General features: G+C 48.4%; 1 protein-coding gene across 2 annotated transcripts in view; it reads left to right on the top strand.

Annotated features, from left to right (window-relative positions):
• The window catches only part of FYCO1 (FYVE and coiled-coil domain autophagy adaptor 1), a 75520-nt gene that overhangs the window by 17759 nt on the left and 42225 nt on the right, over positions 1–15536 (top strand). For both annotated transcript variants that reach the window (XM_087430850.1, XM_004419604.3), the window contains exons 5-11: positions 1955–2061; positions 3635–3778; positions 6906–6996; positions 7987–10413; positions 11798–11890; positions 12622–12740; positions 15047–15214. In XM_087430850.1, coding sequence (XP_087286976.1) covers positions 1955–2061; positions 3635–3778; positions 6906–6996; positions 7987–10413; positions 11798–11890; positions 12622–12740; positions 15047–15214 — 3149 coding nt within the window. The remainder of the gene's footprint in view (positions 1–1954; positions 2062–3634; positions 3779–6905; positions 6997–7986; positions 10414–11797; positions 11891–12621; positions 12741–15046; positions 15215–15536) is intronic.

Genomic DNA, 15536 nt, shown 5'->3' with positions numbered 1-15536 from the left:
TCAGTTAATAGCCCTGATTAAAAATATAGCCTCAAATGTTTGCTGTTAAAAAAGTTTTAATGCTGTAAATGCTGTTACAAGGGCCATTTTGCTAATAAGGACAAGCCCCTCCGTTGGGAGCTTCCAGACATGGGCTGTTATGTGAGGTTCTTGTTAAATTCCATGGGCCCTATATGTGGGTGTGTCTGTACAACTGACACGCTGCACTTCACAATGCCTTGCTCAGCTCTCCTCAGCTGCCTGAGTTTCCCAGTTACCACCACTGAACACTTTGTTCTTACCTCACTCATCAGTGGGAAAAGTGTCTGGACATGGGGATGTCATCAGTTTTCTCCCCTAGGCATCTGTCATGATCAACCGTCTGCAGACAAGCCGTGCTGATAAGTCAGGCTGCCGCCTGCCTTTGTTTCCAGGCATCCTGGCTATACCCTAACCTCACAGAACTCACAGGGAGAAATGTCTTACAGCCTGTGTAGTTCATGAGATTTCACACCTTTTTATTTTTTAAAACTACTTCATATTGTGGTATCATTTCCTTGAGTCAGCAATAAGAAGATGTATAGCTCTAGCTAAAAGGCACTGTGTACCAGGATGTTTACACTGTAATCATTGACGTGCCACTGCTTGAGGCTGTGCCACGTATTGCCTGTCTCAACCCAGTGCCGTGATTGGTTTCTTAATAGTATCGTGTGTTAGGACCATCTTTTGGTGAAACCACTGCGACCTCTTGCCCCCACCACCAAGTTGCACATTTCCGACCTTTGAAGGAGTGAGGAGGGTATGGGTCCTTGCTTACCCCACTCAGAGCCAGAGCCAGAGCCTGACAGAACAGGTGCATGTGGTGGGTTGAGAGGTTTTGAATTGCTGCCTATTTATCTTAAGCTTCTGGGGCAGAAACATCGGGAGTATGAATCCTAATTTGCAAACTGGTCTCAAGTGTCTTCGGTGGCTGTCGCCTTTATCCCATTCATCTCGACAGTTGTGTGCCCTGCTTTGGCAGCCTCATGGCAGAGCCTCTGACCAGCATACCCCACCTCCATCACAACGAGCTTCCAGGAACCTCTTTAGAAACCACATTTTGGCTCTGTGGGGAGACGTTTCAAGACATGCCTGCGCCTGGACCCCCCATCTATCTCAGACTTTCTAAAACAGAACCACGCCCATTTTTGTGTTACCCCAGTGTGGTTGGGCCCCTAGAGACACTCCTGCTCTCACCCCGTGGGTACCTTCTGACTAAATACAGTGACTTGTGTAGCTTAAAAGAAATCCAACCAGGAAAGCATTGACAGATACATGGATTTTACTGATGGTCTCATGAGGACACAGAGGAGGCAATTATACATCCTTCAGAACTTCTTAACAGGCCCCCTTAGCACCTCTGCCCTTTGCCCTCCTCTCTTCTCCCTTCCACAAGGGCTCCAGCTGAGCCCTTTAGGCCTCTTCCTCTGAACTTCTTCTTCCAGCACCTCAAAAACAAGCCCAGATAATGTCTCATCTCTCGCTCAAGCTCACTCCTGGTATGAGAAGCCCTTCATTTACCTCCAAGTTTTATTCTAAATATTCCCAATTAAATCAAACAGTTTTATCTCTGACTCCAAACCCAGAGACTCTGATGGAGCAGAGGATAGACAATGACATTCCAGTGGAATCCACAGGTGTTTGAGAGCCTCCCATGAATATATCTTCCTTGACATGTTCACTGGAGTCTACAGATTATCCTCCGAAGGAGGCCTGCAAGAAATCCACCCACTTCAAGCCTCGTGCTCCGGGGCAACGTGATCAAATGTTTTCTCTCCTTTGAGGGACATGAGAGCGAAGCCAATGAGTAAGGGGGAATTGGGTGACATTTTTGCCCTATTTCTGTTTTTTGCAAGCCGTCCTCATCCATGAGGCCAAGTCTATATATGGAGTTAGGCTTACAGCTCTTCATTTCTACGTAATGTACTTTTTCCAGCTCCGAACATCTCTGGGAAAAGGAAGAGCATTTATTCGCTACTCCTTGGTGCACCAGAGGTTGGCAGACACCCTACAGCAGTGCTTCATGAACACCAGAGTGACCAGGTAATCCATGACGGTGCTGGACTTTACCCCTACCATTCACAAATGAACTGAAGCCCCCTCAGTAGTAATGACAGCTGCAGCAGCAGTGCCCGTTTGTGTCACACCTTGGTACAAGCAAAGCCCTTCCACATCTGTTGTCCTCTTCTACCCTCCCTACCGCAGTCCCTGACACATGTGGGGCAGGTAGCACTGAATGTTTACAGGGGGGGTAAATGAGGCTCAGAGAGGCTAAATGCCTTTATCCAGGCCCCACCAGTGCTGAGTCATAAAGCAGGAGCTTGGGTCCAGGTCTTTTAACTCCTAGTGCCAGGTAGTTTTCCCTGGTGGGTGGCATGTCGTTGGTGCTGGCATGAAAGAATGGACACACCCCACTGGCCACCCTGGACCAATGGGTTGCAGCCTTGGCCTCTCAGCAGAATCACCTGTGGCATTTTTAACACACCTGAGCCCGGGGCCTCACCTGAGACCCTGAGTCAATACCTGCTGGGTGTGTCTGGGCTCCTGGAGATTGTGGTGGGCGACCAGACTGGGAGCCGCTGCCGGTGCCTGGTTCCTCTGTGGTCAGCCTTTGTGCCAGGGGAGGAGTGATTGAGCGTGCAAAGGGAGAGAGGGTGTCACATGAGGAGCTGCGGGTCAGGTACCATCAGCTAAACCTCTGTGGGTTGCCCAGCATACCTTTTCCAGCTCTGCCTCCCCTCTCCCTAGGGAGTGTTTCCAGTTATTCAAAGAAATCACTTCTGAATTAAGAAAAAGCTTTTGGGGGAAAAATATTTTGTTTCATTTTGTCACTTTTAAGATTGATTTGCATAAAGATGTATTTATTGTGCATGTGACAGGCTTTGTGAATTCATGAGAATTGAGAACCTTCGCACATTTGATCTGAAGGTGATTTTGTTCCAGATGTTTGATGAAAATCATCATAAACAGCTTGACTTGCAGTGTATCACAGTTCACCCACATCAGCCAAGTAGCTCTTTAAACTCATCAGTGTGTTGTTTTTTTTCTGTGTGTGTGTGTGTGTGAGGAAGACTGGCTCTGAGCTGACATCCATTGCCAATCCTCCTCTTTTTTTGCTGAGGAAGATTAGCCCTGAGCTAACATGTGTGCCCATCTTCCTCTATTTTGTACATGGGATGCCACCACAGCGTGGCTTGATGAGTGGTGCATAGGTCCGCACCTGGGATCTGAATTGAATTCTCCAGAAGGAATAGAAGATGAGATTATCTTTCAAAAAGGAAACATTCTTTCCCCTACAACTGCCCTTTCTTGGCAAGTAATTGAGACTTGTTTTCTCGTATCTTTTGGGGGAAATAGATATGATATAAATAATAAATGAATAAGTAGTTCATTTCAGTACTTTCCTTGAAGAAGAGCAAGCTTATTTGAGAATTATGTGCTCCTACAGTGGAAATCAAATTGGAGTGTATGTGTGTGTGTTTCTGTCTGAGTTTAATTGATTTAGTAATCTGGGTTGGAACTTGGTGAGGCAGAGCCATACGGGGAGGACTGATGAAATTCACTTTCCTTATCTTTATTACTCTTATAATTGATACATTTTTATGTTTCCCTGGAGTGACTGGTACTATGCAAGAAGCCCCTTTCTGAAGCCAAAGCTGAGCTCTGACATCGTGGGCCAACTCTATGAGCTGACTGACGTTCAGTTTGACCTGGCATCGAGGGGCTACGACTTGGATGCTGCCTGGCCGACATTTGCCAGGTATTTTGAAGAATTGCTTGGTTTAAAATCGGGAGGAAGAGGTGTTTGAAGTTTTGAAGATTGCCACCAGTCTACTCAAAGCAATTTTGCTTGCTCAGTGAATTACATAAAGCTTTGCAACTCTTACGCCTGCTAATTTTACAGACTTTGTTGAATCATTACTAACTTGTGAAGGCTCCGACCTTAAACTAACCTTAATTAGCCAGGTGGTATGAGTCAGTAGCCATGCATATGTAAAATTCAAGGTTTTTTAAATGTGCTAAGGAACTTGTTGCCGTGGGAATCACAGGCATGGGGGGAAGTGGGCTTTTTCTCATTTGTGTTCTTACAGAGTGATCATGGAGGCCTTCTTGGCAGTGAGAGAGGAGTGAAAGCTACAGCTCGTCCACATGAGGGTTGCTGGACAGGTCGCTGTATTTTCATTTCTTACACCAGCATGGCACTCACATGCCATCCAACTGAATCCTCACAGTCACTCCAGGAGGGCGTTGCTGAGGAAGCAGGCTCAGAGAGTGGAGGAATTTGCCCAAAGTCACACAGCTGGTGGGCAGCAGGGCCAGGACACCAGACTCGAGTGTCCAGCATTCTTTGTTTTGTTTTGCATTTTGTTAGTAAGGTTTTTCTAATTTCGGTTGTCATGTTTTTTGTTAGGAAATATTTTCTATGTAGAGAAAAGTACTGAATTGAATGATACCCATGTGCCAACCACCAGGATTTAATAGCTAACATTTTGCCATATTTACTTCACATGTTCTTTATAAAACTTGAATTTTGAAATCATTTCAGAATTACGGAAAAGTTGCAAAAACAGTACAGAGTACTCATCTGTCTTTCCCCTCAGTTCCCCAGTTTTCAGTATGTTTTATCATTCTTTCTCTTTATATTTACGTGTTGGTCTATTTCCTAAGCCATTTGAAAGTAAGTTACAGACTTGATTCCCGTTTATTCCTAAGTACTTCATTGTGTATTTCCTGAAATCAGGGACATCCTCTTATATAACCTCAGTACATTATTAAAGTCAGGAAATTAACATTGGTATAATACTGCTATCTAATTTACAGACCTTATTCAAATTTCAAGAATTATCCCAATAATGTCTTTTATAATCTGGGATCCAATCCAGGATCACATGTTGCAGTTAATTGTCATGTCTCTCTAGTCCTCTTTAATATGGAACAGTTTCTCAGTCTTTGTCTTTCATAGTATAGACATTTTTTAAAAGTACAGGCCACTTATTTTGTGAAATCTTCCTTGAATTGAATTTGTCTAGTGTTTCCACGTTATTAGTTTCAGGTTAAGCATTTTTGGCAGGAATATCCCAGATGTTGTGTCCTTCTCAGCACATTATATTCAGAACACACGATGCTAATTTGTTTCATTACTAGCGAGGTTAACCATCATCATTTGGTTATGGTGGGGTTTGCTAGGTTACTCCTGAAGTTACTATGTCTCCCTTTGTAATTAATATGTATCTTATGGGAAGATACTTTGAGATTAGGTTTTTATCCTGTTTCTTTTCAATCTCTCACTGGTTAGTTTTAGCATCCATTGGTAATTCTCACCTGAGTCAATTTTTGTCATGATTTTCCAAGTGATTTTCTGTGTCCATTATTCCTTCTACATTAGTAGTTGGCATTCTACTGTAAGGAAGATCTTTTCCTTCTTACCCATTTATTTATTCTATTATATCAGTATTGACTCATGGATTTTTATTTTATTCAGTGGGTTCAGTTCAATTCTGTCACTGTAATTATGTCCCATATTTGGCTTTCAGGCTAGTTCTTGTGGGGGGCATTTTGTTATGTCTGATACATTTTTTTTTAAGAAATAAAATATTACAGATCCAAATAAAGCCCTACCCCACTGCCATCCTTTCCCCTTCTCTCCCTTTCTAGAAGTAATCATAGCCCTGTAGTTGATGTGTGTCATTCCCAAATATTTTTGTTTTACTATGTGTGTATTTATAAATATTTTATATATATAGTTTTACTTTGTATGTATTTTTAAATTTGCATACATTGAATCATGAGCTAACTATCCTCTTGCAACTTGCTTTTTTCATTCCACATTGTTTTTGAGATTTTTATCTATTTGCACATGGAATTCTATAGATGTAAAGTAGGGACCTGGCAAACCACGGCCCGTAGGGCTGTGTGAAACCCAGCCTCGCCCATTCATTCGCGTATTGTCCATGGCTGCTTTCATGCCACAGTGGCAGAGGTGAGTTGTTATGACAGAGACCAAAAGGCTTGCAAGCCCGAAGTATTTACTACCTGGCCCTTTACAAAAAGAGATTGCCAACCCATAGTGTGGAATATTCTGTTGTGCAAATAAACCACAGTTTATCTGTTTTTTTAGTGATATAGAGTTAGACTGTTTCCACTTTTTCCACCATTACTGTGCTGCCAGGCGCACCCCCATATGTCTCCTTATGCACGTATCTGACTGTCTTTAGGGTACATCCTGAGGGGTGGAATTGCTGGGTTGTGGAGAACAACAGATTTTAAAATACAATAACTGTAGGTTAGGGAGAAGATTCTGTTTAAATAAAAATGTGTGTCGTTTGCAGTGTTCCTACTAGACAAGATTTATCACACAAGTCTGTGTGTGTCTAGTCTAGTGCTGTCAAATAGAACTTTCTGCAATGAGGGAAATGTTCTATACCTACACTGTCTAATGCAGTTACATGAGCTAGAAGCAGGTCTTGCAGCCATATTACATATTTGTAAAGTGGTGACCATGATCCCCTAAGCACAACGTGACCTTTATTTACCAGATTGACTACTGCTTATTCCTCACTAGCAGACAATGGCAGGCACCAAAGTTTCAAAGAAAATTTAAACCAAATATTGGGAAATATTATGTTCACTTGGGTCTTTTTTGGCAGTGAGAGGAAGGCCATCATGTTTAAACTTTAGCAGTGGAGTCCATCTGCTGCAGATCATCGTAAATGTGCTCTTTGGTGGAAACTGTTGGGTTTTGCCTTCTTATGCTCTATATGGGCGGGCATTGCCCGTTACCACCACCTTGTTGCCTGGTGACAGCCAAGGCCTCCCTGTGTGTGTCTGTGTGTCTGTGTGTCTGTGTCCTGCTCTGATACAAGTGTGTCTGTTCTGTGGCCCCACAGGAGGACACTGGGCACCGGCTCTTCTGCTTACATGTGGAAACCCCCCAGCCGGAGCTCCAGCATGAGCAGTTTGGTGAGCAGCTACCTGCAGGTAATGCCAGACAGGCTGGGGATTTCCTTGCTGACACCATACTCTGGTGTCAACCAGAGTATGTCCTTGCCCCTCACAGCTCAGGCTGATGTTCTCAGATGCCTGTTGTTCCAACCAGAGCCATATAAATCCTCAGTTATACCCACTGTTTCCTAGAGTCCAGGTTTTTATAACCAAATAGAATTTAGGCCTTTTAAAAGTTAAAATTTTAAGAAATCTTTTAAAGTATTTTAAAAGAAGCAGTTTAGCAATGTGGTTAAAAGCAGCAGAGTCAAATCCTGACTGTCACCTATCAGCTCTGTGACCCTGAGAAAATCACTTACCCCCTCGAAGCTTCAGCTCTCTCGTCCATAAATGAGGGTCATAAAAATCATTCTTGCTCATAAGACAGTTGTGGGATTGAATGAGGGAGCACGTGGACAGTGCTCGAGGGCTTGTCATAGGCAAGTGCTCACTAAGTGTTAGTGGGTGGGGTTAGTTTTGTTAATTTTGTTAGAAATGTGAATGTATCATAGCCGTATATAGACTTGTGGGAAAGAACTCTGAAATTATTCAGCAAAACAATAAAAATAACGTAAGAAGCATTAAGAGTATAGAATAGACTAAACTTTTACCTTATTTTGTGGTTTAATCACAACAGAAGTTGTGCATATGGTGCAATGGGTGAACAGTAGTTTAAATATAACTTAATTTATCTGAGAGCCAACACCTATTATGTTGCTAAAGCTACAGGAGTCTGGACGGGAAGTGCGAGTTCCGAGTCTCAGTGGAGCTCACACGTGTGGTGTCGTGTCTTTAGAATGTGCTGCTGACCTCCTTCAACAGATGCTTTGAGCAAAGCAGTTGTAGTCCTTCGAATAGCTCGATAGACTAATCTTAGGTCATGTAATTGCTGTGTTTTTACTTCTGTTCTCATTAGACTCTAAAGCTTTTCCAAGGAACCATGTAGCTTCATCCCAAAGGCGCTTGTTTTTTGTTTTTCATCCCCAGAATCAGGAGATGGCCTCCAGCTTTGACCTGAACAGCACCTTAAACAACGAAGCACAGGAGGGCTTTGACGAGATGCGGCTGGAGCTGGACCAGTTGGAGGTGCGGGAGAAGCAGCTACAGGAGCAGATGCAGCAGCTGGACAGAGAGAACCAGGAGCTGAAGGCAGCTGTCAGTTTGCAGGGAGAGCAGCTGCAGATGGAGAGGGAGAGGAGTCGTGCTGCAGCTGAGGACAACGCTCGCCTCACTTGCCTGATGGCTGAGCTCCAGAAGCAGTGGGAGCTCACCCAGGCCACACAGGACACCGTGAAGGAGCTGAAGAAGTGCCTGCAGGCCCTGGAGCTGGGTGCAGCAGAGAAGGATGAGGATTACCACTCAGCCCTGCGGCGGCTGGAGTCCATGCTGCAGCCCCTGTCACAGGAGCTCGAGGCCACACAGGACTCTCTGGGCAGGAAGAATCAGCATTTAGCTAATGTCGCAGACCAGCTGTGCACGGCTGAGCAGAAGGCAGAAACGGCACTAGACACAAAGGGACAGCAAGAGTGCATCCCCAGTGACTCAGCCCTAGAGATCCAGCAGCTAGGCGAGAAGCTTCAAGCCCTAGAAGGGGAGAATACCAAGGTCCAGGAGCTCAGTAGGCAGCAAAGTGCGCAGCTGGAACAGCTGGCCAAGGAGCTGCAGCTGAAGGAGGAGGCCCAGGCCAGCCTGGAGCGCCTGGTACAGGAGATGGCCCCACTCCAAGAAGAGCTGTCTGGGAAGGGGCAAGAGGCAGCCCAGCTCCGGCAACAGCTACAGGAGGCGCTGGCCCACTTGAGCTCCCTGGAGGAAGAGCTAGCGGAGGTGAGGCGGGAGGCACAGCGGCGGTGGGAGGAGAAGGAGCAGCTGGAGCAGGAGGCCAGGTCCCTGACACGGCAGCTGCGACTCCTAGAGACCCAGCTGGCACAGGTGAGCCAGCACGTGAGTGACCTGGAGGAGCAGAAGCAGCAGCTCATCCTGGACAAAGACCACCTCAGCCAGAAAGTGGGGATGCTGGAGCAGCTTGCTGGGCAGCCGGGCCCAGATCTGCCCATGGCGGATGGAAAGAGTGAAGCTCTGGGCCCCCTCAACTCCACCCTGCAACAGGCCTTGGATAAGCCAGAAGAGGAGCAAAGGGATCTGCAGGAGGGACAGATGGACAATACCAAGATGCTAGGGGGCAGCCAGCAGGAGAAGCTCCAGCAGGCCAACAGGGAGCTGGAGAAGGAGCTGCAGAATGTGGTTGGGCGCAACCAGCTCCTGGAGGACAAGCTTCAGGCCCTGCAGGCTGATTACCAAGCCCTGCAGCAGCGGGAGGCAGCCATCCAGGGCTCCCTGGCCTCCCTGGAGTCAGAGCAGGCCAGCATCCGGCACTTAGGTGACCAGATGGAGGCAAGCCTCCTGGCTGTGAGGAAGGCCAAGGAGACCATGAGGGCCCACGTGGCAGAGAAGGAGGCTGCCCTGCAGAGCAAGGAGGCTGAGTGCCAGCAACTGCAGGAGGAGGTGGAGCAGTGCAGGCAGCTGGCAGAGGCCCGGGAAGGGGAGCTCAGAGCTCTTGAGAGCCGGTGCCTCCAGCAGACCCAGCTGATTGAGACCCTCACAGCAGAAAATGGCCCACAGGGGCTCGGCCCACCTCAAGACAATGCACCCCATGAGCTGGCAGCCCAGCTAGCCCTGTCTCAGGCACAGCTGGAAGTCCATCAGGGGGAGGCTCAGCGGCTGCAGGCTAGGGTGGTGGACCTCCAGGCCAAGCTCCAGGCAGCCCTGGATGACCAGGAGAAGGTACAGAGCCAGCTGAGCGTGGCTGAGGCAGCTCTGAGGGAGCACAAAGCCCTCGTGCAGCAACTGAAGGAGCAGAACGAAGCCCTCAACAGGGCCCACGTCCAGGAGCTCCTGCGGTGCTCGGAGCACGAAGAGGTGCTGCAGGCGGAGAGGGCTGATGAGGCCCAGCAGAGGGAGGATAAGCTCAAGGCCCTGCGGGAGGAGCTGTCCCAGGCGAAATGCAGTTCGCAAGAAGCCCAGCTGGAACATGCTGAGCTGCAGGAGCAGCTGCACCGGGCCAACACAGACACAGCCGAGCTCGGCATCCAGGTCTGCACACTGACTGCGGAGAAAAAGCGGGTAGAGGAGGCACTGGCCTGCACAGTCCAGGAGCTCCAGGATGCCAAAGAGGTGGCCTCAAGGGAGCGAGAAGGCCTGGAACACCAAGTGGCAGGCCTGCAGCGAGAGAAGGAGAGCTTGCAGGAGAAGCTGAAGGTGGCTGAGGAGACAGCCAGCTCACTGCCTAGCCTGCAGGCCCAGCTGGCCCAGGCTGAGCGGCGGGCCCAGAGCCTCCAGGAGACTGCACACCAGGACCTTGACACCCTCAAGTTCCAACTGAGCGCCGAGATGGTGGACTGCCAGAGCAGACTTAAGGTAATCCTAGCCTTGACCATCTGGCTGCGCCTGTCTCCTGCAGCAGGGCCTGGGGGGTCCACGAGAGGATAGGATGATGCACCTTCGGCCATGTGGCACGTGAGGGCCCAAGAGTGTACTGGGGGCCCAGGCAAACACGGTCCCGTCCTGCTGTCATAGCTCACAGCGTCCTTCTCCCTGCGGGAACGTGTTAGGACACAGTGTCGGGGAGTGATGCCTTAGCCCAGAAGTCTAAACTCAAGGCCGTTACATACAAGTTTGGCCAACAGAGAATTTTTTTTTCACTGGGAAAGATTCACCCTGAGCTAACATCTGTTGCCAATCTTCCTCTCTTTTTTTTTTTCCTCCCCAAAGCCCCAATACATAGTTGTATATTCTAGTCGTAAGTCCTTCTAGTTCTTCTGTGTGAGCCATCGCCACAGTATGGCTACTGACAGACGAGTGGTGTAGTTCCACACCTGGGAGCTGAAGCCCAGGCCGCCAAAGCAGAGTGTGCCAAACTTTAACCACTAGGCCATGAGGACTGGCTCTGAAAATTTTTTTAAAATTAATAGCCAACATTTAAAGAGCAGGATGTTTACAAATTCAGTTTGGAGGCTTCTTTTGAAATCTTGGAAAATCTTAAAGCCTGTGCCCTCATTCCCATATGGCAGGAGTCGGCAGCCTCCGGGTGGTGGCTACCCACTTTGAAGGAGACACACATCCTCTGGTGTTGTCCTTACACTCATTTATGGACTTGCCCAGTTCCTGTGGGCATGTGAGTTGGAGACCCCTGCCCTAGCCTCTGGACCCTACTGCAGAATGCTAACGGTTCCTGATAGCCTCGAGTCCTGCTCTGGGTTCTCTGTCCCTTTGGGCACTATCCTGATAGCAGGTGCAGTTGTAGGGAACTGACTCAGTTAGTTTTCACAAAGCCCTTGGGATAGACGAGCTTAAGCAGCGGTTCTCATGTGCCTTTGAGACTGCACAAAGAACAGGGTTCGGAGTGAGCGTACAGGCGGACAGCCACGGCCTTTGCTTTCCAGTGCTTATTACTTGTCTGTTTGCGTGGAGGTCTGTGCTCTCAGACCACTCCCGACCCTCCGCTTTAGGCAACTGCTGCATTTCCACAGATGTGCCTCCCACCCTGTGTCACCCCACCCCGTGCAGCTCCATGTGGCTCAAGAGGCCACTTTTTCCCTTGCAGAAATTAAATTCTAAGTTTGAGGACCAACCTAAGTCTCTTAATAAGCTTGAAAGTGTTTTGTTACCAATAAACCCCAAAGCTTATTGAGTTTGGAGAAAAAGAGAGAGAGAGCTTGTTTTTAACCATTTGGGGGAATGGGGCTAAGGGAGTCTCAGAACAAGGACCCCAGTTTTGCAACCCCTTTCTCTTCCTCTCCAGGCTGCCAGTGAAGAGTGTAGGAGCCTCAGGGGCCAGCTTGAGGAACGAGGCCGGCAGCTGCAGGCCGCCGAGGAGGCTGTGAGGAAGCTGAAGGTAGGCCCCGGCCTGTGCGGCCTGGGATAGTGTGCTTTGCGAGCCCTGATCAGCGGCTGGCTGGTCAGACTGGTGTGCTGGCCTCTGCCTTGTCATTCCACTCCCGGTGTGTGGACCTGTCAGGGAGGGGGATCTGGTTTGGTTTCCACCGGACCATTGAAGAGGGCTCCCTCCAAGACTTCCGGTTCCCAAACTGAAGCCGTCATCAGTCTACCTTTTAGACACCCTGGGTCTGTATCACAGCCCCCTTCCACTCCTTGGACACCTGGCTGGAGCTGCCCAATGTGTTTTTCACCCAGCCCCTGTGTCTTACGGAAAGGAAATAAGTTGTCCTTCTTAGCTGTCTCTGCAGGCATGCTCTAAGTCATTGAGTCTGAACTGAGAAGGAGCAGGGGTGGCGCTGAAATCAGTCTTCAGGGAAGTGACTTTTTTAAATGCCCTCTGCTCCCTGCCACCCCACCTTGGAGATTCTGATACCTGCTGCCCCTCCAATCACCACAAACAGTTGCAGTTGATGCTTGAGGGATATAACTATAAAAAGGAGTGTGTCAAACTCCGCAAATATAGAACAAAGGTTCCGGGCCTCTTGAACTTAAAAACAAACAAAAGCCCCTCTGGTTAGAAGTGACCCCGCCAGATAGGGTGACTGGTGGAGAGCACACCAGCAATTTTAAGGCATCTTGCACGGGCTTTTGCAAGCTGAGTGTCTTCTCCCTGATGTCCTGTGCCAGGCCGTCCAGGCAGATATGGGAGAGAAGCTGAGCTGCACCAGCAATCACCTTTCAGAGTGCCAGGCCACCTTGAAGAAGAAGGACGAGGAGGGGGCTGCCCTGCGTGAAAACTTGGACAGGTTAGTTACACAGTCCACCCACGCGGCCAGTGGTAGAGGCTTCAGGGAAGTGGGTGTTTGGTAAAGTCATTAGGAAGTCAGCCACTCATATCAGGTTAAAGAAGTCCTTTTATAAGAAAAGCCACAGACTCAGCGCTTGTGTCAGAAGCAGACCACAGAGGACCTGGCAGTGTGCCTGTCACAACCCTATTGACATCTGCAGAACTTCACTCTTAATTCCATTTTCTGATCTCTGGCAGGACATATTTCAGTTCAGTAACTTCATGCTTTGGAAAAACTAACATGAAATAAAAGTTGGGATATAATATAATAATAACAGGAAACATTTAAATAATGCCTAAAATGAGGCAGGCACTGTTTTAAGTACTTTTCATCTATTTGCCCATTTAATCCTCCCACCAGTCCTATGAGGATGGTATTATTACTTATCCTCATTTTATAGATGCGGAAAATGAGGCTCAGCGGAGTTAAGTCGCTTTCCCAGGGTCAGACTGTGTGTAAGTGATGGTGGTAGGATTAGAACCCAGACCATTTGGCTCCAGAGTCTGTTTTCTCAATAACTATCCTAAAAAATATATAGACAGACAGTTTTGTGTTTTGTTTTGTTTTAGGGTACTGGCATGTGTGTGTGCGTATTTTCCCCACTATGAAGTTTTTTTTGTTTTTTTGTGTGAAGATTAGCCCTGAGCTAACATCCACTGTCAATCCTCCTCTTTTTTGCTGAGGAAGATCGGCCCTGGGCTAACATCCGTGCCCATCTTCCTCTCCTTTATGTGGGACATCACCGCAGCTTGATAAGCGGTGCATCGGTCCGCACCCGGGACCAAACCTGCTGACCTCCAGCCACCAAAGTGGAGCGCGCGAACTTAACTGCTATGCCACCGGGCAGGGCTCTCCACTATGAGGTTTTGACTTGAGTTTTTCCTCGTTTCCTCTGCGTGGAGGTTAGGTGTGGGGTTCTCCCAAGCTCGTCACGAGACTGTGTGTGTGCTCTAGGAACCAGGATCGGCTTGTCCTCCTGCAGATTATGGTGCTGTGTCTGTGGAGAGCGCATCATGCTGTCACCCTTTCATCATGATTTTTTTAACCTTAAAGTATGGCCCTATTTGTGGCCAGCCCCAAGGCCTCCCGAGCCTCCTTGTCTTCAGGCTTGGGGGCCACCTGGAGTAGTGAGCGTGAGCCGACCATCTGGTGATGAGGCCAAGCTCATCCTGCTGGGGCCTGATTAAAGCAGGGCTAGCAGGAGGAGGGGCTGGGAGCGAACTGCATGTGTGCCGCCAGCAAAGACGGGCACACCAAAGTATCCTGAGGCTTTAACTTTTCTGCCCATCCCTCATCTCCTCCTACCCACTGCCGTCTAGCCTGGGCCCAGGCTCAATAGGAGATCCAGAGCATGCTGGATGTTCAGTAACCTGAGTGTACGTTTCTTCTCATCTGACTTTTCCAGAGTTCGAATGCTCTAGGGCTCTGGCTGCCGTTAGCCAGGTCACGTTCACGTGACGCTTTAAAGCAAGAGAACCTCCTAAGTTGGTGGTATTTAAAAAAATGCTGTAACAGTGGTTATTTGTAAGATCTCAGAGCAGTTGTTTTAGCGGCTCAAAGTTGCATAATCCATCTACCCAGCATTGGGTTTTATTTTATTCAGAGAGAGAGAGAGAGTGTGTGTGTGTGTGTACACCCATGAGAACATTTTGGTATACAGTGTCTAGTAAACAACCTCCTGACAACTTTATACTGGACGTACAGAACAGAACTCCTTAGGCCTTGGGGCTATCAGGCAGAACACTTGGCAGCGCAAACTGAGTGCCGGCTGTGTACCCAGTGCCAAGCCCATGTGTAGAGTCCCAAAGACAGGTGAGAGACAGATCTTCCTCTGTGTGGTCACCTCTAGGAAGCTACACCTCTGTTCTTTCTGTCCTGACTCCTTTTCCCTCTTGCAACACCCCGCCCCCCATCATCAGCACATGAGCCTCACCCATTGGGCTCTTCTCATAACTTCAGTCCCTGCCCAAGAACCAAGTGTGCAGACTCAACTCACCCTGGAGTGCTCCTGGCGACCTGAGGTCAACCTGCTCTCCCTGAATGCCCCTTATATTTGGTGTGGGAGGTGGTGGTGTGTGAGGGAAGTCTTGAAGGCTAAGGGAGTGCCCCACCTGTGAGTGGAGGGTGCTGAGGGGCTCCCCCACTGTGAACGAGGAAAGGCTGGGAGGGCAGTGGGACCCTTGATTAGAGGCCTGGGTTAGCCCAGAGACATGGGGAAGCTGGAAGTAGTGGATAAGGAGGAAAACTTACCACTTGCCCGCCAGGACCCAGAAGGAACTTCAAAAAGCCACGACAAAAATCCAAGAGTATTACAACAAACTGTGCCAGGAGGTGACAGACCGGGAGAAAAATGATCAGAAGATGCTCGCTGACCTGGATGACCTGAATAGAACCAAAAAGTACCTGGAGGAGCGGCTGATAGAGCTGCTCAGGTGAGTGTCAAGACAAACGGGACAAGCAGTTTGGTTTTTCTTTAAAGCAATGCAGCTGTTCTTGAAAGGACACTTCAAGGGAAACGGGCCCGTCTGCTTGCGTCCTGTTGCTAAGGGCCCACACGTACAGGGTCTGCTTGGCCTTCGCAGCCTTGTAAGAGTGGGTTTCACTCTTCCCAGTAGTGCTCATCTGGGTTTGTGTTTTCATATTGCTGTGTAATTATTTTCTAAATATCTGTGTGCTTAGCCCCAAGACCAATAATAAATGATGTTTAATATCTTCAAGAATTTCCCCATTCCCTTGCCCCTCTTTCATGAGTGC

This window comes from Ceratotherium simum, chromosome 5, assembly GCF_057802395.1.
Source record: "Ceratotherium simum simum isolate JZ-2026a chromosome 5, ASM5780239v1, whole genome shotgun sequence".
NCBI classification, from domain to species: Eukaryota; Metazoa; Chordata; class Mammalia; order Perissodactyla; family Rhinocerotidae; genus Ceratotherium; species Ceratotherium simum.
The sequence above is the reverse complement of the archived record's forward strand: the minus strand, read 5'-3'. Positions and strand labels throughout refer to the sequence as shown.